General features: G+C 51.5%; 6 protein-coding genes across 6 annotated transcripts; 1 reads left to right on the forward strand and 5 right to left on the reverse strand.

The window, feature by feature from the left end:
• Positions 1–990: 990 nt before the first annotated feature.
• Positions 991–2,102, reverse strand: M409DRAFT_35467 (uncharacterized protein; the record flags this gene model as incomplete). The annotated part of the gene is made up of 2 exons (XM_033810405.1): positions 991–1,126; positions 1,177–2,102. 2 exons carry the CDS (start codon positions 2,100–2,102, stop codon positions 991–993), a joined length of 1,062 nt encoding a protein of 353 aa, XP_033673893.1.
• Positions 2,103–3,447: 1,345 nt separating this feature from the next.
• On the reverse strand, positions 3,448–3,924 carry M409DRAFT_49504 (uncharacterized protein; the record flags this gene model as incomplete). The annotated part of the gene is made up of 1 exon (XM_033811261.1): positions 3,448–3,924. The coding sequence occupies one exon, from the start codon at positions 3,922–3,924 to the stop codon at positions 3,448–3,450; it is 477 nt and encodes a 158-aa protein (XP_033673894.1).
• A 1,728-nt stretch (positions 3,925–5,652) lies between these two features.
• On the reverse strand, positions 5,653–8,115 carry M409DRAFT_16955 (uncharacterized protein; the record flags this gene model as incomplete). Its single annotated transcript, XM_033803837.1, has 1 exon — positions 5,653–8,115. The coding sequence occupies one exon, from the start codon at positions 8,113–8,115 to the stop codon at positions 5,653–5,655; it is 2,463 nt and encodes an 820-aa protein (XP_033673895.1).
• A 2,674-nt stretch (positions 8,116–10,789) lies between these two features.
• On the forward strand, positions 10,790–13,542 carry M409DRAFT_62643 (uncharacterized protein; the record flags this gene model as incomplete). Its single annotated transcript, XM_033815261.1, has 4 exons — positions 10,790–10,973; positions 11,041–11,207; positions 11,262–12,635; positions 13,501–13,542. The coding sequence occupies 4 exons, from the start codon at positions 10,790–10,792 to the stop codon at positions 13,540–13,542; spliced, it is 1,767 nt and encodes a 588-aa protein (XP_033673896.1).
• A 1,796-nt stretch (positions 13,543–15,338) lies between these two features.
• M409DRAFT_62645 (uncharacterized protein) lies at positions 15,339–17,055 on the reverse strand (the record flags this gene model as incomplete). The annotated part of the gene is made up of 4 exons (XM_033815262.1): positions 15,339–15,971; positions 16,023–16,246; positions 16,317–16,574; positions 16,632–17,055. The coding sequence occupies 4 exons, from the start codon at positions 17,053–17,055 to the stop codon at positions 15,339–15,341; spliced, it is 1,539 nt and encodes a 512-aa protein (XP_033673897.1).
• Positions 17,056–17,511: 456 nt separating this feature from the next.
• On the reverse strand, positions 17,512–18,234 carry M409DRAFT_16959 (uncharacterized protein; the record flags this gene model as incomplete). Its single annotated transcript, XM_033803838.1, has 1 exon — positions 17,512–18,234. The coding sequence occupies one exon, from the start codon at positions 18,232–18,234 to the stop codon at positions 17,512–17,514; it is 723 nt and encodes a 240-aa protein (XP_033673898.1).
• Positions 18,235–22,039: the final 3,805 nt, after the last annotated feature.

Raw genomic sequence — 22,039 nt, forward strand, 5'->3', positions numbered from 1 at the left:
TTACAAGGCGTTTCTTGTTCTTTCCTCACCAACCTACTCGCTCCTTTACCCTCCATCCATGTAGCAAACGCGTTCAAGTGATATGAAACACATTCCTCACCTAACAGAGAGCGAAGGAAACCAGACCCCTACTTTCTTTCGACTTGCAAGTTTCAGATTCAGTTTTCATAGCAAGCAAACTATGGTGGTAATAGATACTCTTCTTCCCCCTCCTCCATTCCACACCCCATCCCTGCCTCCCTTAATTCCCTTTAGAGCCCACCTCCCACCACCAAAACCGTACACATATGAGAGACTTTCAAATCGAAGGTTCAGAAGTCAGAAGAATGAAAATAACAGGTTTAGGCTCTGGTAGTAGTTCGCTCTCTCTCTCAATCACACACACAAACACACGTTCTCTCTCTCTCTCTCTCGTACAGCAAGGTTTTTTTGGATTGATAAAATGCTGCCAGCCCTTTTCTCAATTCCAGTCGTCCCAATAATCTCTGGCCGTTATGGTGGTTGTTGTTGTGGTTGTGGTGGAGAATAGCAGATATCAGTGTCGAAAGGGGCCAGCCAGAGTGAGTTGTCGTTGTTGTTGTCTTTCCACCAGTCTGGGGATCCCAGTGGCCAGGTAGTCAGTCGGGAGTAGTGGTAAAAGGGTGATTCAGTTCTTTCTGCGCCTCTCAAACGCCCATTCCAGTGGTATCCATAATTGTTGCGAGAAGAAAAATCCTCTCCCCTCGCGCGCGCTTGCTTTTCGCCTCCCATCGTTGTGAAGCAAAAAAGCCGCAGCAAGCAAGCAAGCAAGCCAAAACAGGACTCGAATTCTTCATCAAAAAACACACAGAACAGTAGCAGCAGCGCCTTCAAGCCCCTTGTAAGCGTGTCATATGCGTACTGTTGCGATCCACACACCCCCATCCATTCCTTTTGCTACAATGAGTTTCCACAGCCCACCCTCCTTTCATCTACCACGTCATGGAGACTTGCACCATATGTGACGGCCGATTATATCAGTCCGCACATGCGCAGGTTCTCCTGGATGATGATGTCGTTCACAGCGGCCATGACGAACCGTATTTGCATCGTGTCCGTGGCGCATGTGAAGTGGGTGTAGATCTGTTTGGTAGGATGTTGGTTGAGTCTGGAACATGTTAGTACTGGTCGGTGAATCTCACACGTAGTTCAACTTACGATACGAATCTGTTCAGGATGTAGTCGCATGCAGCGCCGTAGTCCTGGCCGCCCTCATAGTCGGGGAAGTAATTCTTCATCGGTGACACGGGCAGCTTCTCCTTGAACCGATCGATCTTGTTCAAGAATAGAATGATGCTGGTCTTCGTGAACCATCGACTGTTGCAAATCGAGTCGAACAGAGTCAAAGCTTCCTGCATTCTGTTCACGGTCTCATCTTCGAAGAGAAGCTGGTCATATTCTGAGATGGCGACCAAGAAGAGGATCGTCGTCACGTTCTCGAAGCAGTGTATCCACTTCTTTCGCTCTGATCGCTGTCCACCGACATCAAACATGCGGTAGGTGAGGTCGCCGATGATGAATGTGGTCTCGGTGATACCCGTGGTCTTGACACGCGATCGCAGAACATCCTGATCTGATGGGATGTAGGTGGGTGATGCGATGGTGTCGATGGAGTCGAAGTAGTATTTGGCGCTGTCGTTCAGCTGGTACTCCCTGCTTCTTTGAAATGCAGACTGGACACCTGCATCCGCCCACAGGGTCTTGATTGCTTGCCCGACCTCCGGTGGAAGCACGTCGCCTTCGATCTGCGCGGGCTGCATGAAGATTGTCTGCACGTGGTATTCGGCACGCTGGTCGTCAAGTGGCAGCTCTAAACTCTCCATGGCCTCCAGGATGACGCGCATTGATTGCACGGTATTGGAGAAGATGATTTCCCGAAAGCTCTCCCGCTCATCTCTTGAGTAGCCGCCCTCGTGGATGAGCTTCATCTGCTTCAGAATGGTCGACTTTCCTGATTCACCTGCTCCCAGCAGCAGCATCTTGATCTCATTCCTCAGGTTCATTTTGTCCCTCTTCAATTGATTCTCAATTTCCTCATTTCGCTGCTTGCCCTCCTTGGACTCCGAACTCTGTCCACAACCCATGACTGCGGTGTTGGTGCGCGATGGCCAGCGCTAGGAATGGAGGGTGATGCTACGCTCGAGTCTGCGGGTGGTCGATGTGCCGTAGATCGTAGGGTGCACGCAGTGTGCTTGAAGGTGACAGGTTCAGCTGCTGTTTGTCAAGTGGTCAGTGAGACTTTCAATGGCGGTTGATGGCGAAGTCGCAGCCGTCAGGGAAGCATGTGAGAAGAAGGTGGTGGGCAGTATTCACGAATTGGTCATGCCCGCCGCACCTGCTGGAGCACCTGACGATACGAGGATGCGCGATATGGGTGTGGCTGGATGGTATCTCGTGACAAGAGCTGGACCGTGGAAGGCCGGCGTGGAAGGAAGGCCGGCGTGAAAGACTTTTCCGCGATGCGACGGGGAGCCGTGTTCAATGCATCGCCGCAACAACAATGCCAGCAAGAGCGGCGAGGGGGCTGAAATGCGCTCAAATGTAGACTCACCTTGGCAGGAAACGATGGTAGGCGTCGTCGATGGTATGGCGCCCAGTGCGGCTCAGAGGGACGGTGCGCAGCTCCCGGGCGAGTTCGCGGTCGGGGTGGCGGGGAGCGACGACGAGGTTGAGGAGGACGTCGAGGGCGGGAGGCGGCGAGGAGGTGCAGGGCGGTCGAGAGTGTGGTGGTGGGATGTGGGAGTGGTGCTGTGCCACTGGGCGACGGTGAAAGTGAGGTTGTCGAATGGGCGGCAGCCAGCCAGCGAGAAGCAGCAGCAGTGGCCGGGGCGGTTTGATTTGTCGGAAGCAAAGCCCCTTAGTAGGTTTGGATGTGGAGAGCGATGAGCAGCCTTGGACACCTTATTTCGCGGCTAGCTTGCCCTGCCGCCAATGATTGCGAGCGCCGTTGTGGCCTGCAGCGTCCGCGACAGAAATGGGCACGCAGGTGGAGGGAGAGCAGAAGGGTGCAGCAGCGGTGGATGTGAGATGGTGATGGAGAGGAAGAGAAGGCCAGCGTGTGTCAAGTAGGGAAGGGACAGCGCAGCAGCAATTGGCAGACCCAGGCGTCGCTTGTGTGTGGTGCAACAAGACAAACCCACCCGCTGCGTCGTCTGTCCGTCTGTTCGTCGTCCTGCTGGCGACAGTTCCCGGCCGCACGTCAAGGGAGAGCCGTATGCGCAAGCCCCTTAGGCACGACACCCGCGCCACCGAGTCTTGCTCGCCCAGCCATATAATACGCTCTATACCACGGCCTTCGAGAAGGCGCGTAGAAGTCAGAATATCTTACTCTCATTCTTCACTCTCGACTACTGCGGCAACCTGCGACAAGACTCACATCCTCGCTGCGGCCCCCTGCTGGCGGTGATCCGAGTCGAAATCCAATGTCCATCAACTGCCCCGTTCGAAAGTGAGACACGCCCATGATCTGCACAGAGGGAGGGAGCAGTCCACCGTCCGCCGGTCTGGGAACCGCGCCCCGCAGCGACCGCCGACAACAACAGCAGCCTGCATCGTCGTGCAACACAACCGTCTTGCCCGTCTCACAACGACCTGCCTCCCGCCCTCTCGACGCTGTTTCATCGCGTCCTTGTCCACGTCGCACACCCCGCCGCTTCGTTCGCCCATCCCCAAAATTGCTCCTAGTCTCGAGTGTGCGATGCAAAGCAAAGCAGCAGCGTCGAGCGGACACCCGACGAGAATCTCGTGACTTTTTCCGCCCTCGCCAACTACTGACGACTGACGATGAAAGCTACCGGCCATATGCAAGCTTCGACAATCCTTCTGGAAATTGCGAATAATCCGGTTCGGCAGGCCGAAGGATTTCCGCTTGCGAGACAATGCCGGCGAGGTACCAGACAGACTCATGACTCGTGAGCCACATCTCTCTCATCATCTCAGGAGAAGACAAGAACTCCTGTGTGAATGAATTGCATTAAATGCCCATCCCGGGCCGTGCACAAGTTGTCGTCGTCGTTGTTGTCTTTATCGCCTTAGGCGGCTGTTTCTGTGCGACACTCAACTACTCCTTGCCTTGTCCGTTCAAGCCTCCCACCAAACCGTTGACCGACTCCCAAACCCAATCTGCATCACACACACGAAAATAGGCAAAGACGAGCAGGGGTCAATTTCGCGAATCTTTCTTGGCTCTCGGTGCATCGCATCCTTCACAATCACATTTTATCTCCTCAACAGTAATGTGGAGAAAAAGCTTCGAGTTCTGAGAAACAGCACCGTTGCTCTATGCTGCTAGACGGAGATCTTCTTCAGGAATTGTTCTTCCTCTCATCAATCAGCTGCCAGACAGACAGCGCTGAAGACCTTCTCAGCCCGCCGCATACCAACCTGTAACCATCAACCACGAGAGTTCGCCGTAAAAGCGACCAAAGAAGTAACAAAGAGCCTGGTCAGGAAAGCCATCGCCATCGTCAAACGAACGCAAGCTCGACTCCGAGCCAGCCGAAGAAAAAACGTTGATAAGAATAGATACGCACTCACTGCATCTGTTCAGCAAAAGCTTTCGAATTTGCAAGGTACACGACACAACGCTTGCATCTCCTCGAACCATTGATATTGTATCTCTTACACTCCCGGACTCACAGTCCAGTCGTTCGCGTCGAAACAAAAAAGCAATGCCTCCATTGAGAATTCGATTTGCCCTGCATTACACTCTTCTCCTACTTGACGAGGCGATGTGTTGGCTCAGGTTGCACTGCCACGACCAACTGCTTTGTTCTCTTCCTCGTCTCTCGCTGTATATAGTAAAGGCTGTGGTAGTAGTAGTATCCGGTACTACTCGCCGTCCTGCAAGTGCCTCCCAAAGAAGAAGCATGTACCTACTGTATTCACCGGAGACACTTCCGCAACGCCAGAGAGGGTGTGTGTCGTTTGTTACATTCCTTGCGATTCGCGTAGCTGTGACACTTGGCAGATGTCGAGACGTTTCAGCAGTATACGAAATACGAAGGTGGGTTTGTTGTAGTTGTGACATTCTCCCGTTGTCATATATACATTACATGAACGTAAAAGAAGATCAGCCGAAGCTTTCCCTTCATCTTCATCTCCCTCCCTTCCCTTCCCTGTCTCTCTCTTCTCTCGCCTTTCACTCCGAATAGAAATTAAGAATACAAAAGATCAGTCCTCCTGGGCTGTCAACAGTAGCAATAACGAGACCCGCCGTTGATGGGCAGATGGAAGAAGCAAGTGTGGGTATCAACAATCAAAAGCAAATCTCTCTCTCCACAAAAGTCAGAAAAAAAGGCCGTGGAACAACGAAAGGCCAAAAGTAATAAGATCCGAAAGATGTTCCTCTTCTGGGACAGCATAAACGCTATCAGGTTCGCCTTGCAATGCAGCGCCGGTATGATGGTTTGAGAAAAGTCGCTGGAAACGATGGTGATGATGATGTTGATAACAACAATAATGATGATGATGAGAAGCCGTGATGTCGTCGTAAAAGGTGTTTTCTGTCGCAAACGTGATGGGAGGTGTTGGATGAATTGAGGAGCCCGGAGCCTTGCTTCGCCAAAGTCCAGGCACCCTTGATATGGGCGCAAAAGTCTTCTTCCTGTTGAGACTTTATTGTAAGTGAGTTTCTCACGCCATCATGGGGTTGATCAATCGAGTCGTTCGGCGTTCCGCCATCAAGCCCCTCTGATTGGGGGCTTGGAGACCCCCGGCCATTCTTGCCTGTGCTCGCATGGCCGCCAATGCATGTCTTTCGCAGTAGACTTTGCCGGTGATCTCGAAGTAGTCGCTGGAAAGTACTACACGGCATTCGCAGCAGCAGAAACATCGAGGGTGGAACTTCTTCTCGATGCTGCCGAATCTCGTCGAGCTGGAAGTTTCGAGGTATTGACCTTCTATCCCGCGATGGCAGCCGTTACAAAGCGAACCGTTGTGTTCGTGGTAATGCTGTTCGCAGTATGGCTCGTTGTTGATGACATAGAAATCTGCGGTCGTGAAGGGCTCATGGCACGATCGACAGACGAAGCAAGCCTTGTGCCATCTGCCAGTGAGTCGACCATCTGAGGCCTTGACCGACTTTCCTTCAATCATCTGGCCACAGCCTCTGCACATCGGCTTGGCGTTTGTTGGTCGCCTGCCATGATGTCTTCTTTGCTGGTCTTGCGGAATGGCTGGCGGCCGTACAGAGCTTGGCGAGACATTTCTTGTGCTCGGTGCAGTCGATTGTGGACTTGCGTTGCCCGGTGTTCGCGGTCGAATCTCTGGCTCAGATCCCGACCTGACAGGGGACTCCTCTGCGATGGAGCGTTGGGGAATGGTCACTGCAGGTGCTTGTGGAGTCTGAGATCTTGGGACTGGGCCAGGGGCAGTCTGAGTGCGCAATGGAGCCGGCCTTGACTGGCTAGCTGGAGGTTGAGGAGCCTTGTGCTGCATGTTTAACAACATGGGATCCATGGGCGATTCAAGAGGGGTCAGGGAGACTTCGTCTGCCTTCTTGGGCGTCTCGCGGGCCGGTCTCGATACAGTTCTGGGAGGTGATCTCTGCGTTGGCTGCTCTGCTCGCATTCCAGGCTTCTCTGGGCTCTTCACGTTCAATCCAGCAACACGCATTTGCTCATCCTCCCCATACTTCTTCGATTCGAAAGTGAGGGGAGAAAACGCGTCCACGCTGCTCGCAACACTCCCCACAGGACTTACGCCACTGCTGTTTGTGGTGCTTCTCGAGTTGTTTGAAGATGTGATGGACGAGCCAGATTCCGACGGCGTATGCGCGCTGTCTTGGCGATACTGCTGAACAGCTCTTGGAACCGGAGGCGCGTCTTGTATCCTATAATCCACTCGGTTCCCAGTCCTGCTGTCGCTGCGTGGGGCAAACACCTGGGTCTGCGGGATTGTGGATGGGTCTGATGCAGCGCCGTGTGCTAGGGACGGGCGCCTGTTGCTGCCACTCAACGCGGGCTCACTTCGCATCCTTGAAAGCGACTGCGCATGTTCGCTCTCAGAAGTCTGATTTTGCACGGGGTAGGTGTTGCTTCGATTGTGTTGCTGATCGTCCGATTGCGGCTCCAACGCCATTGACGATGAAGGCTCCGCGCTTAACTGATCCAGAAACCTGGGGGACAGTACCTCTTCTGTAGGTCTCGCCGGCCGTGGGGGTGGAGTCTTCTTCTGACTCGGCTGCGGAATGTTGAATGATGGAATAGAGGGCCGTCTTGGTAGCGAATAGTTTGAACTGGCAGTAGAAGGACGCGTTGGCAGCGATTCTACTGTCGGCTCACTGGGTCGTCTTTGCTCTGAGAATGCGGATCCATCTTTTGAATCACCGCTTCCTTGTCTCTTGTTCGCACTGAAAGGCCCACTCTTGATTGTATTCAGTTTCTGCAGCACGCTCTCGCTGCCATTGCTCTTGGGTAATCTTGGCTCGACATTGAAAGGCTCTGGCTCGGCCGTTACGACGTGATCTAGTCTCGAGGCTGCACGAGACGGCGCTCGCTCGCTGCCTGTGGGTGTTCTTCGACCATGGCTGGTAGATGGCCTCGGTGAGGACGAGGCCGCTGTTGGGAAAGGTGGGAAGGCGCAATCAAGATTGGCAGACAGTCCAGGACTCGGAGGTCGAGGATCGTACAGGCGAGGCGCGGGACTGGTCATGCTGCGAGCAAAGGGCGGTTTGCCAGTGCTGCTTCCCGATCGGTAGCTAGCAGCTGGTGAGATGGGCGAATCGAGGCCTGGTTGTCTCGGTGCGAGGAACGGCCTGTTCGCTGCGTCTGGGTTGATCTTAGGCAGGGCAGACTTTGGAGGTCTGGCGCCTGGAATCTGCGATACTTTGGGTGGTGATCTGAAGCTGTCGTTGACTTGAGGCACAGGCGGGTGATTCGAGGGCTGTTGTCCACTTGCATTGAGCCGCCTCAAGGTGAACGGATTGCTCATTGTAGACATGTGTCCATTGGGAGTGGCTTTCGTGTCCTCGCCGCCACACACATGCTCTCCCATTTCTGCTATCTCAATCTCTCGTCCACAACTTGAGCATTTGATGGTTGGCAGGATGCTCACAGGCCGCCCGCCGTCCGCGGCGAGGGCAGCAGCTAGTGCCATGTTCGGTGTTGATAAAAATGTAGGTGAATGACTCGTCCTGGTCTGTTCCCATTCGAGAAGGCTGTTCTACGGTTTGTCCATTCGGTGGTGTCGTCGACTGTCTACTCTCGCCGCTGGCGTGTAGTGAAAGAGTGGGCTTTTGTCGCGGTCTGGCGCCTCGTCGTCCTCAGCGTGATGGTAGGTTGTACTCTAAAACGCGTAGCAACGGTAAAGACAGACAGTCCCTGCGAAAGCGAGACCTGGAACAATTGCAAGGAGGTAAGACAGTCGGGTGGCCCCAGTCCAACGAGTGAAGGTAGCAGTGGGGAGTGTTGTCGCAATAGCAGAGCAAGGTTCGAAACAAAATCAAAACACCAGCAGAGATCGCAGATAGGAAGGTTACCACAGGCGAAAGGCTAACTGGCGGCGGAAGATTGGAGTGGGAGGAGAAGCTCTCAACGAACAGCAAATCGCGGCCGTCTTGGGAGTTGTGATAGCCGTGAGGGTGCAAGCGCTTCCACGGCTGGGCGAGGACGGCCTGCGAGCCGCTGCTGGGTGGTGCCGAGCCAGTGCGCTTGTGAAATGAATGAGGCCAAAGCTCAGCGCAAGGGCGGCACGTGAAAGGTCAACAGAGGACATGAAGATGATTGTCCTCGGTTTCAGCGCGTCTGCCATTGATCAATGACGGCGGTTCTCGAGTACGTCGTGGATGCGCCGCTGATGATGGCCGTCGTCGTGCTGCGCTCGTCGTCTGGCGGCGGTGGAGCAGTCCACCACCGTGTCTTGCTCTCTGCGGGTTTTCCTTAGACCGCCTCAGAGTGCAACGCCGCAACGGGTCCCTGACGTGGCCTCCTCCAGGCCGTGGCGGCTAGGACCGCGTTCGCAGAGGTGCTAGAGTGCATCAGGCTGGCGACCGTCGCGTACGCCATTTGGGAGCATGGCGCTGGGGCCTGCGGAGATTTCGAGAAACAGGTGCAGGGCGCGCAGAGAGGTACCGTGGCCCATCCCACCAAATCTGAACTTCCACTCAGCGAATCACAGCGCCGCCCCCCGATCCCTCCTCGACACCACCTCCCACTTGCCGAACTCACTCGCACCGGACTTCGAACCGCTTTGAATCTGTGATGAAGATACGACAGACCCCGAAGCAACACCACTGCTTCAGATGCTCGACTTCTCAAATCAGCGTGAAGTCGGTCGATTCATTGCTACCGCACTACTCCTCGCGCCTCTCCAGGCGAGGGCGAGTGTATCGCAGTCCTGGACGACGATCATTGACACTATTGGATACTCCTGGGCGAACGTCGATTGAGCGGCATACCAAGGAACAGCCTGCTTTTCTAGGTCACGCTCCAAGACAAGGGATATCGACCGCTTTCCTCCTTCTGCCCGGATGGTTAGGACACCTAGCATCGCCTGTTGCTGTGCATCTTCGCCATCCCTCGGCCGGACGACACTCGTCTGAAGAAAGCACCTGATCAAACATCATCTCAGCTCGAGTGATCGTGCTCAATTCAAGGATCCATCTCCAGAGAATCGCCGACTTGTGGAGAAGCATCAACACGGATCACGATCATCAGAGGTCTCCATCAAGCATCGTGCGACCCCGAACATGAGGTCACTGTCCACTTCTTGACTTTGCTCCACAGCCCCGTCGAAGAAGCCTGAGCCCTACGTGAATTGCACACGACAGCCTGTTGGATCTCAGGATTGGAATGCTTCATGCTCCTTCTCAGTTATTGCCATGATAAGGAAGCTCGCCGGCTCCGTGAACCACCGCACATGCTTACAGGACTCGCGAAATATGCCACTTGACAAGCTCCATCGCCGAATTAAGACTATTTTAAGCATAAAGGGACGTACTTTTTGGCTGAGCATATTATTTCAACTCAATCGGGAAAGGTGACCACGTAGCAGTCGCGTATACTGCATTTCTTCCTGCGCACTAGATGGCATGCAGCCGATAACACGTTATAGACTTTCCGCCGTGGATCGGTATGTACAAGAACATCGTGCAGGCATCGGAGTCCGCATTGATACTGGCTGGTTGCATTCACAAGAGGTGGGTCGCAACCCAGTGCTGGTACGGAGTATCCATCCCGACTTCGAGACTCTTTCAAACTTGCAGCTGCTGTGAGCCAACTGAGCTCGTCCCAACAACAAGCTTTGAAGACGATTGCTGGCTCTCATCACAGTTCAGGAAGATACGCAACAGCTTTCCGGTGCATGTCGACCAAGTGTTGAGACGAGCTATCCTGCGAATGCCGTCCATGAACAAAGCCATGTCGCGTTATCCACGTGCGAACCCGGGCACCAAAGGCTGCTGAGGACCTTGTACTTGGACTGAACACCCGTGCAGAATGGGTGTGAGCTCGCCCTTGGTCAAGATGTCGTAACTCGTAATAATGAGCCCCTTCGAAGGCCCACGTAAGCACGATGGATGGATGCATCTAGGAAATCCCGATGTATCTCGACCTCCGTCAGGCTGAGTCGTTGATGTTCAAGGCCCACTCACATCTCTGCAATGGCTCGGGGATCAGCATTGCTGCTGGAGCAATTGGGTGGTTTGACAACAGATTATGGGAAGTACATGAATAAGTGGCTGCTGCGCACTTTCCTTCTGCTTGAGTCCGATCAAAAAGAACAGGCTCGCACCTGAGCTGTCTCGAAATACACTCTGCTAACCTTCAAAACCATGAGCACCAAACAGGTTGATGTCCTCATTGTGGGTGCAGGCCCAGCTGGGTTGTACACGGCTCTATTTCTGGCTCGCAGTGGAATTTCGAACATTGCCCTGATATCGAAACACCCTGTGGCAACCCAAGTCGGTCATGCGTCTGGCATTCACCCCAGGACGCAGGAGATTCTGCATACTCTCAGTAGGTGAAGAACGAAGCCTCAAATTTGCCGACCATAACCTCTGCTAACTACGGTCTTGTCGTTTAGACATCTACCATCAGCTCGCTGCCGGTAGTGGTGGAGTTGCTGAAACGGCCTTTTGGTCGAACAGCAATGACGACCAGCACCTGCAAAGGATCAGCGTCGCTACTGAGATCACCAACGAAACGATGTATCGACGAACGATCGTGCAACATCAGGGGATCACAGAGAAAGTCCTCGGAGTCGAGTTGCAGAAGCGTTGAGTGCCAGTCCACTGGCCGTTCGAGCTCCTACACTACACATACACGCATTCCAGAACCCATCCCATTCGTGCTTCGATCAAGAACCACATCAGTGGAGAGGTGGAAAGCTGGGACTGCAAATACATGATCGCAGCAGACGGGCGATCCAGCCGCCTCAGAGAGCTCGCTGGCATAGGTTCTGCTATCAACGACACCGAAGCCACATGGGCAGTGGGCGACTTCGAAGTCGAGACGGACTTTCCAGACCTTCGACGTCGCTGTCCTATCCGAACGAGCCGTGGCAATCTCATGCTAATACCGTCACTACACAAGACGCTGCGCATATACATGCTCTTGAACCAAGAAGAGCTCGAGGAACTAAACGACAGTATCTTCGAGGGCGGACGGGACGTTACCAGCCATGGCAACCACACAACTCTCTTAGATCTCTTCGAACGAAAACTCCCCACCATCTTCAACCCCTACACCATCAAACTGAACAAAGTCCGCTGGATCAGCAGATATACCGTCTCCCAACGCGTCGCCGACCGCTTCTACGACGGCAAGCGCCTCCTCTTCGTCGGCTACAGCTGCCACTCGCACTCCCCAAAGGCAGCCCAAGGCATGAACACGGGCATCCAAGACGCCCACAACCTCGCCTGGAAACTCTCCCTCATCCTCCGCGACCGCGCCACCCCCGACCTCCTCGAGACCTACCACCTCGAGCGCAAACACATCGCCCAGCAACTCATCGAATTCGACATCCGCTTCGCGAAACACTTCGCCGAGCTGTCCTCGCCGGAATTCTACGATCTCTGGAAGCAGAATCAGGGGTTCACGAGCGGGCTCGGACAGCACTACCCGCCGAACGCGCTGGTCGACGAGCACATCCCAGCAGACATCAACGAGTTGGCTGTCGAGCCCCTGACGCCCGGGAAGCGGTACCTCCCCAACACCGCCCTCATCCGCCACATCGACGGCTGGGAACTCACCTCCCTCGACGTGATGCCCTCCAACGGCGAATTCCACCTCGTGATCTTCGCAGGCGACATCAGCATCGAGCCTCGCAAGGCAGAATTCAATTCCCTCTACAACACCCTAACATCCTCCTCCTCAGCCCTGACGAAACTCAACGGTCATCAGAACAACAAAAGCAGCAGCAATACTCCCGAGGCAAATGCCTGGCCCTGGGAAGACATCCACACCAACCACGACCACAGCCCCCAAAACACCAAACTCGCCAACCTCTTCGTCATCCACACCGCCAACCACCTGCACATCGAACTCCGACCGCGGTATGAGTTGTGGAAGTATAAATTCTTTGAAGATCGGGAGGGATGGGAACATGCGCAACATGGCGTGGATCCGAAGGGGAGGATGATGGCAGTCGTTGTGAGGCCGGATGGAATTGTAGGGATGGTGAGACCTGCGGATGGGAGGTTGGATGGGGAGGTGGACAAGTTTTTTGAGAGGGGTTTTGTGAAGGGTTTGGGTGTGAGGAAGGATCATGATGGTCTTAATGGCGACTGCTATGCGAGTACGAATGGACTGGTGAATGGGATATAGCGTAATGTAGGGTCATGCCTTTACGATTTGGATATCAACAAGAAAGGTATCGTTCAGGTTCTCATCAATCAGGAAAGGAGGCAGACACTGTCTACATGCGGCCTCCCCAGCACTTCACTTTCATCTCATGCAATCTCTCATCTGTACTGTGCGTTCAAAACTCTCGCCAACCCTCTCAGTGTATCCATCTGATCAGCGCCTCGTCCACCAGCCGCACGTTGCTTCTCCCGTGCCTCCAGTGCGTTTGCGGCGTTTGCGAGCGACTTCTCCGCGACCCGTGAGGCAGTCTCCCGCGTCGTGCTGAGTGCATGTACGCCATGGGCGAATTGGTCGACTGCGAACTCGAGATTATCGGAGATTGTTCGTAATCGCTGCTGCAAGACTTCTGGCTCGGTCGTGGAGTCTGCGGTCGAAGATTGCAGCTTTTCGAAGATCGCACGTTGAGGGCTGTCTAAGGCGTCTTGTCGAAGGGGTGACACTGATCCTGGTTGTATATCTTCACGTTCTGGCTGTTGGTTCGCTGATGATGCCGATTGAATTACTTCGTCCCATTCGGCTCGCTCCTTCTTTAACCTGGGTTTACTGTCAATATGGGGTCAAATTTGAGGCTCCGGCGAAGCATACCTTTCCAACTCTCTTTCCAACTCCTCAGCCTTCGCAGCATTTGTGATATTCCTCGGATTTGGTTTCTTTCGCAATGGGATCTGAGGCGGTGCAGTCTCATCCCTTGAAAACCAATCGCTCAAGGTTCCTTTCGTAACCAAATCCTGGGAAAGCTCTTCTTGGATGATGTGTGCTACACAAAGTCAGCGTGCAGTCCGAGATCTGTCCATTCTAACCAACGTACCTGCTTGCAGTGCTTGAAATTCCAACTTCGAAGCAGAGGAGTTCTGATCGGGCGGCGGAGGTTTCGAAGGTAACGATCGCGTGCCACACCATCCAAGCAAGCAACGCATTCTTCTGGGTTCCGTGAGATCTTCAGAGATGTGCTTGAAGAACTCTGAGGTGGGCACTTCTCCATGCGGCAGTGCTAAAACAACACCATCTTCGTCAGCCAAAATTTCTTCTGCAATTGAGCATGCTTTCTTGAACAGCCACAGCTGATCGAAGTCGCTTCCGGGTCGGATCTGCGACTCGTGAACAGTTGTTGGCCGTTCATCGTCCGCTGCTCGAGAATGTCGCATAGGCGAACCTTTTGACATATCTACGAGTAACAGCGTCAGGGGTGAATTAGTACATCCTTGGGAAAACTCACCATGACCTCTCCCTTCATCAATCAGACTGCTGGCTCGCTTTCCTCTCATCCCAGCACTACTTCTTCGGTGGCCTTCAGCGCTGGTCTTTCGCATTTCCTTGTTCCTCCTCATTACAGGTGTATCGGCAAATGGAAGCGCGATGGTAAGGGTCTTCTGCTCTTCCACGCCATTGGCTCCATGTTTTCGCTTCTTCTCAATTGTCACAGGTCGTGCCTTCTCTGGGCTCGGAGAGGTATCGGTGTTGGCATGTGATTTCGCATGGGCTGGCTTATGAGGGGATGATCTGGGTGCAGTGTCTGCCTCGGGATCTTTCTCGTTCGACAAGCGGTTGCTTCGGCGTACTTGCTTCTGGGGTCCATCGCGTTCGGGTGTCGTAGGTAGCCGCTTGCGGGTCTTTTTCTGTGCTGTCTTTGGTGCGGGTTCTTCAGCAGGCGGCACAGGCACAGGCACGTCGCTCGAGGTCGAAGGTGTTGGTGCTGGTTCGGCAGGTCGCTTGTCGTCTGTCGAGTTCCGTACAGCAGGTTGCTTGGTCTCCTTCTCTTTTCCACCGCGCTTCTTTTTGGTAAAGACGAAGTCATCATCCGTTCGGTCGTATACTGTACCCTCTGTTAGTACACGCCAGGATGCAGTTGCGCATTTGCACATCATACCTCTACTCTTCTTCTTGCTCGAAGCCTTTCCCTCTCCATCCTGCTGCTTTGTATTCACCGTGGTGGTTGTCTCATTGATCTTCGCCTTTTTCGATGGAGGCTCACTCTCGCCATTCCCTTCCTGCGACAGGCGCGCACTGCGTCGCTTTTGCGTCCCCGCTCCGTTCATTCCAATTATTTCAAGAGGCGATCGCGTTGTCACGACCATCGACATGTCTTATCCGCGTTGGTCTCCTTGGTCGCGTCGGAAAGCGCGATTCGTCCACTTTGGTCGGGTGCACGGCCGTCTCGCATTCCACGCGATTTTTGCGCGTACATTAACTCGTGAAAGTCGCCGTCAGTGTCAAGGGAGCGTCGAGGTCGTGGGTTGCGTGTAGTAATGCTTGCGCATTGGAGTGAAGCTCGCGGCAAGTCGTCGCATGTAAACATTGCGATGCAGCTGCGGAGCGCGGGGATTCCCGCTGACGCTAAGCTTTGAACAGTCCAGCCAATCAGAAAGTGGCATGGCAAATATCAGTCTCGTGATGCTTCCATTTCACAAACAATATGTATGGAGTCTACTTTCATCTTTCAGAGCTAGCAAACATGGCTTTCAAATAGCGACCTCCAAGAATTGACTCTGCATAGCGGTCCTCACATACATGTTCCCCTCACATGCGAACACCAAGAACACAGACTCGGCCTCCAGCTTTGCGCTCGTCTCCTGTCCAGCCAAACATGAGAGACACTCGACAGAAGAGCAGGCGATCCGCCAGATATTTGATCTCCTCGTAGCCAAGCTGTAACAAGTCGTTTGGTCCCCTGCCCAATAGATTCCGCCACGCTTGGTCTGAGAAGAGCATCTTGCCGGCGGAAATCGAACCAGTCTCGTCAATGACCTGTCCGAGTATCTTGGGATTGAGTCTGAGCTGGACTTCTTGGTCACAGCCTTTGCATTGCACTGTAAGGGCATTGGCGTAAATCGGAATGTTACAGCACTCGTTCGACAGGAGCATGTTGCGCCTCCACAGGTCGAGGAGTTTGGTCTCCATGATGATGATGCTCAGGTAGCCTTGAAAGGTCTCGTTTGGGGCGCAGCGCGCGAATTCGTCCAGCTCGCCAATGGTGAAAAGGCATCGTATCGGGCCTATGGTCAGGGCATCGATTTCGAAGACGTCTTCTGGGAAGGGGGGATTGATCGCTTCTCTGCTTTTCTGGCGCAGTGCCCAGCGTCGGAGCCAGTCAGCATCAGGAATGTCTGGGTCAATATCCAGAATGGTCGTGGAGGTAAAGCTGAGGTACGTCTGTCAAAGAGTGAGTATGTCTTTGGCATCTCGTCTCACGGCAGTTCTCACCGTCCGCCCGAACTTCCAGCCAGGGGCTTGCATGAGAAGCACGGTCTCGCCTGGTACCCAGCCGTGTCTTGTGGTGGACTCTTCTGCATCGGTCACACTTGCATCTATGCTCTGGCCAAATGGTGAAAAAGCTAGCGTGCCCCACAGACCCAGCGTAGCCTCTGCAGTATCATCGTGGACCTGCAAGTTGATGTTCTCGACAGTGCTCTCGTCCTTGCGCGTCACTGTGAGAGGAGACTCAGCATGCTGTCTTAAAGATAGAAGTGCAGGTGAAGTCAAGTCAAGGCGGTATACCTTTCTTCTTTGCGCCAATGCTCTTGACGACTACCAATATCTTCGCGTCGATAACATCGTAGCCACCGTCAATGAAGTTTTGCAGCGTCATGAGCCCGTTGAGAGGTAGACCTGCTCGATACCCCAGTGGTATTCTGAACATGCCATTGTCGCTGTGGTTGTGTACCATTAAGTGACAGTTACGATCACGCTCCGGGAAGAGAGAGGCAAACAGAGGTGCGCTGGAACTAGACAGAGTTCCACTCTCACCATTGCTGACTATAGAGGAGACGAAATTTAGCATTGTGCGCGCCTTATCTTTGGATAGCGACATACTGTGGTTGGTCCATATCGAGATCTGCTGTCCCAGTCTGAGATTCGGCATGCGTGAAGCGTACCATAGACGGACTGTGATCGCTGCATCGCAGTCCTTGACGCAGAGCTTAACGCAGCCCTTGGCTGAACGCGGCGTTTTGGGAGTGTTGACCACGTCGTAGATGTTGGCAATGCGGCCCATGAATGTCACAGCTTGTGGTCCGGGTTGAAGGGCGCTGATGCCGCAGTCGACGTACTCATGATCAGGGTGCCACGAGTCGATGGGCTTAGGTTTCAGCGCTTCTTGGACCTCTTGAGATGTGAAGCCGTCGCCGACGAGGGGATCCGAGGTCAGTGAGACTGCTTGCTTCTTTGCTGGTGAAGAGTGGGGTGTTGGTAAGAAGAATTGTTGTATGGAGGCGTCGCCTCTGCCAGTGCCGACCATCTTGAGGTTGCTTGACCAACCGAGCGGATGAAATGGAATATGAGAGAGGAACGATGATGACAAGGAGGGTAGCAAAAAGGAGATGGGGCGAGATGAGGTTGAAATAAGACTCGCTACTTCCCTGCTATGCTCTTTCCCTGTGAAGCTGCTCGTCGTTCCTGCCTCACGTTGCAACACCCGGGCTGCTGCACTCTACCACACCACATCGGGCGGCGACGTCCAATGCATACCTCGATCTCCTGCACGATGTCCTTCTGCCTCGTGCTTCCACCATACCTCAATAATTACCCAGACTGTCTGCTGCTGACGGTAGTACTTGGAGCGTGCATCGCCATTCTTGCACTTGACATTGGTTCGAAGTTGATGGCGAGCCAGTGATCTGATCTGGTCCCAGGGGGTCTGCATGCATTGAGATCTCAATGAAGGTTGAGTCTTCTTCAACTTTTGCGACTCTTTTCATGTTGCCTCGCGCCATGCCCCTGCTGCCTTTGCCTCGTCCTCCAGAGCCTGTCGAAGCCACGGCTCTGTCTGCGCACCACCATTCGACATTGCAGTGTCCTCGCCGACATGCCCAATCGCCGCAATGCTGGCCTGCTTGGCCATGTCCGCAACCTTGCTCCACTTATCGAAATTGAAGTTACCGGACGACTCATTGAGAAGCTGTTCTCCGTTGGCGCTGAAAGCCATTGCGTGTGTGCTCTTGCAGCTTGCAATCTCCTTCTCTTGAGGCTCCAGTACCACTCGACCGTCGGAAGAGACAGTGGCGAGAATTGCGCTGGAGGTCATCGCTAGGGGGATGCCACCATCGACAAGGCTAGTCACTGCAGCGTTCAGGAGCGTCGGAATGAGGGAGATATCTCCAGACGTCCTCCTCAACTTCATGCTCGGTTCCTTGGTGATTTGCAGCGTGATCTGGACGAGGGTCCTTGGAAACATGTGGACAAGCACAATGCTCTTCAACACTGACTGGAGCACAGTCTCCAACCACCTCTCTCTAGGACCTCCCACTCCGGACGCAGGTCGCAAGTTGACCTCGATAGCGGCTTCTTCTGGCAGTTCATCGCGGCGCTGCACTTCGATTGGGCCATTGACACCTGCGATGACTGTGTATGGACCACTGGAGAGTACGGTCGATCCATCTGCGCGCGATAGCGGATGGTGAACCAGATCCGGACCCATTCTGTTCGCGCTTTTGAAGTTGTTGATGGGAATTGTCGAAGCTCAAACAAAAAGCTCAAAAGCTCGGGCAATCGTTAGAAGTGGTCCGTGCGGATGTTGTTAACTTCACATAGCAACGAGCAACAGTCCTGTCTTCAACGACTGCCGTTAAATTTATCGATACAAGAGTCAGCAAAGGCCAGCTTCGCCCCATGATATGTGTCTTATCGGAGGACACCGTATAAGCCCTAAATACTATAGACTTAGCGTTATCTTCGCTAGTTCTCCTTAATCGATTAATTACGGGAACCTTACTATAAGTCTAACTAACGGAGTAAATACTTCCTATAACGATAGTAGACTTTGCCTAAAGCGGCCGTAGATAACCCTATATAAACTATATAACCCCGGCTAGGCTTACTTACGCGCTATAAGCCTATATATTATATCCGGTCCCTATTAGCTAGCGTATCTTAAATATACTATAGTTAGTATCTTTAGATAAAAATATATCTAACTCCGGATAGTACGAATATCCCTAGTTAATTATATAGCCCCGAGATATATAGCGGTCTTTCCTACGTTAATACGTAATAGCTAGTTATTAGATCGCTTATTACCTACTACTCTACTCGTCCTCTTTAGCGATCTAAAGCTATAATATAAGACCTTAGAAGTAATAAGAAGTTATTATTATAAGGTATATATTATCTAGATTTAAAGACTCTTAAATAAATTATAAATTACGTAGGCGAAGATAAAGTAAGTAGTAACTAGAGCTCTTAAGACGAAGACCCTATTATAAAGATAAATATCCTAAATACTATAAACGCGATATATTCGGAATAATAGTAAATCCGATTAAGATAAAAATTAGATAAAATATTACCCCTAGTCTACTAACGCCTTTATTCGTAATCTAGATATCTATTATATAGTCTTTACTAATAAAGTTACTAGCGAGTTATTCTCTTTAAAAGGTAAAAGCGTATTACTCTTACCGTTAGAATTCCCTTTTCCCCCGTTTAGTTACTTTTCGCCTAACGTTACTACTTTACCCTACGGCGATACTTTTATCTCGAGTTTAGTAATAGAGCTACTAATACTAACGAGTCCTCGTATCATTTCTTTAAGAGAGTCGTTATTTATATAACTACTAACCTATCTAACGTACCCGTAGCTTTTATTTTTACCCTAAATAGTTTTCTCGCCGGTTAAAACTAGTATTTAGATAAAGTCGCCTAATCTAGAATTCTCGATAATACTATAATTTGTAAGCTACTCTACTTATAAATAGATATCTTTACTACTCTAGATATCCTCCTACTCTTACCGAAGGAGTATAAGATCTATATAGTAACCGTTAGAAAACGCGCTCGTTATAGATTTTTCTAGCTACGTAGAGAAGAGTTATTTACTATATACTTTAAGTTAGCGGGTAGTATATAATAAGTCGTTTTTATATTTTTAGAGTCTATAGATCGTAAAACGTTCGGGTATACTTTACTATTTAGTTTAGCTATTATCTCTAATACTTATAGGTATAAGTTAGATATCGGTAATATATTCTATAAGTACGGCGTAAATCTATAAGTATTTCTTAGTACTTTAGCGGTCTTCTTTAATTATCTTAATTTCGTAATTATTTTACTCGAATATTATAATACTTCCGCCTATACTATTAAGCTTCTCGTTAATATATATAAGTCGGTCTTCTAGGTTTACTTAAGTATCGCTAAAGAGACCGCTAAGTTCGTCAATTTTCTCTACTATCGCGGACGAAGCTCGACTAATAGTCGCCGAATCGGATTAGCGAATAATAATATAGCCCTATATATAGTAACTTATATATTAGTATCTAGTAGTACTACGCTAATTATCTACTTATAGCTAGAAAGTAGACGCCGAACCCCGTCGATATTTTTACCTATATATTTTAGCTTTATCTAGTCGCGGAAACTCGTATTTGTACTATTTAAACGCGATAAGTACTTAAGAAAGATATTTATAAAACTCCTATATACGGTTTTATATCTTCTAATTAGTAACTCGAGTAAAAAAAGGTTAATCTTAGTATTAGTATTAACCGTTTCTATAAGTCGATAAAGGACTTCTAAAAGACTAGAGAGCTCGCTCTAAAGGTCGTTAACGCGGTTATTATATAAGTTAAAGCTTTTAACGAGCTTATATAGTATAAAGATTATCTAATAAGTAGCGGCCGCGATAGTTAAAAAAGTAGAGACTAGCTCTACTATAGTATTTAAGGTTTAGAGTAATTTACGAAATTTACTACTATTATAAAGTAGGACTAGATAAAGTCCGAATATATTCCTAGAGGTCGTAGGATTAACTTTATAGACGGTACTACTAAATATTCGAAATAAGTACTGTCGCCTAGCGGCTAGCTATTTACTAGAAGATTCGGAACTCGTAGGAACGAGGTTAGCTACCGAAATCGATAGAACTAATACGTATAACCTAACCTAATAATAGTACGGCGTTAGCGAGACTTAAAATATTACTAGTAGAGTATTTATATAAATAGAATTAGCGCTATATTAGAAGCTATATACGATGCTGAAGTTCCGTAGAGCTATTAGTTAGCCGCTTGTGTAGTTGTCTCTAGCGCTACTAGTAATATTAGGTCAACATACCACGAGTGTGCCGTGCGCAATTCCGTTGTTCTATCCACACTGCCGCTGGGTATCCGTGACCTTGTGAGGCAGATTTCACCTCGAAGAACAAGGCGAGCATGGAGTGTCTGGAGCTGCGAATTAGAAAAGCATAGGATTCGGCGTCGGCGCCAACACACTAGGCGCTAAATCTTCACGCACGTCTTGTCACATCATCAAAGGACTCAGCGCCTTGAGTGGGCGCAGAACGAATCTGAAACGCGATCTTGGGGCTCTGTATATGGTAACCTTCCGTGCATCATCGAATTAACATATGTGTAGCTTTCGTCCGAGCGGTTCCTGAATGGATGTCTGATTACTCCCTAAGCCCGATGGGCGTCAGACATGGTCTGCAGTTGGTGCCAAAGGACGCGGCTCGCCGCGTGAGGAGGGGCCTCGAGCTTCGAATGGAGGTGCAAAAGAGAGTGAAGACACGAGGGCGGGCGGATCGTGAAGTTATGCAAGCTCGTGTCGCACGGACACTTCCAAACGCAGGCGCGTCCATTTCCCATTGCGGAACATCCGCCAGGCCAACAACACGTGTTGTTATCCAAAAGCATCAATTCGTGTCCTCATCGTCAAAAGACAGCACAGTCTTCACCAGCGATCGGCGAGCCGTACGATACGACGCACGCCTTCCAAAATGGCCTGTCATCCTCATAGCACCGTCCATCTGGGCCAAGTAATCCCTCGCCAGCAGACCATGGGCAGAGTGCGGGTTGGTCCAGTGGAAGAAAGAAGCTCGACTTTAATTTAAACCTCCAGCGACCTCTTCGAAAGCTGAGAATGGTGCCAGTCTTTCAGCTACCTCCATAAATGTTGTGTTACGCCTCCGGCATCTACGGAGATCTTCGAATTAGACCATACATCTGGTACGTGGCGCTCCAGTACTATCGCTCACCCACTAACGACAGGCCCCTTTCACTTCATCCAAAAGGCCGGTATTCCCTGGAGGGTTCTAGATCTACCGGATGCTGTCGTCCTATAACCTTGGCCTGCGTGCAACCAAATGTCAGTCTGGGTGGGCGTTCGTGCGTGCAGACGCAAGTCAACCCGCCGTAACGAGTGTATATAAACCGTGAACGCAGACAACCATCCCTCAAGCCTCATCCATCAACTCTTATCACTCCGTCTCGGTATACACACCCAAACCG

Source organism: Zasmidium cellare (assembly GCF_010093935.1).
Source record: "Zasmidium cellare ATCC 36951 unplaced genomic scaffold M409scaffold_2, whole genome shotgun sequence".
In the NCBI taxonomy this organism is placed as follows: domain Eukaryota; kingdom Fungi; phylum Ascomycota; class Dothideomycetes; order Mycosphaerellales; family Mycosphaerellaceae; genus Zasmidium; species Zasmidium cellare.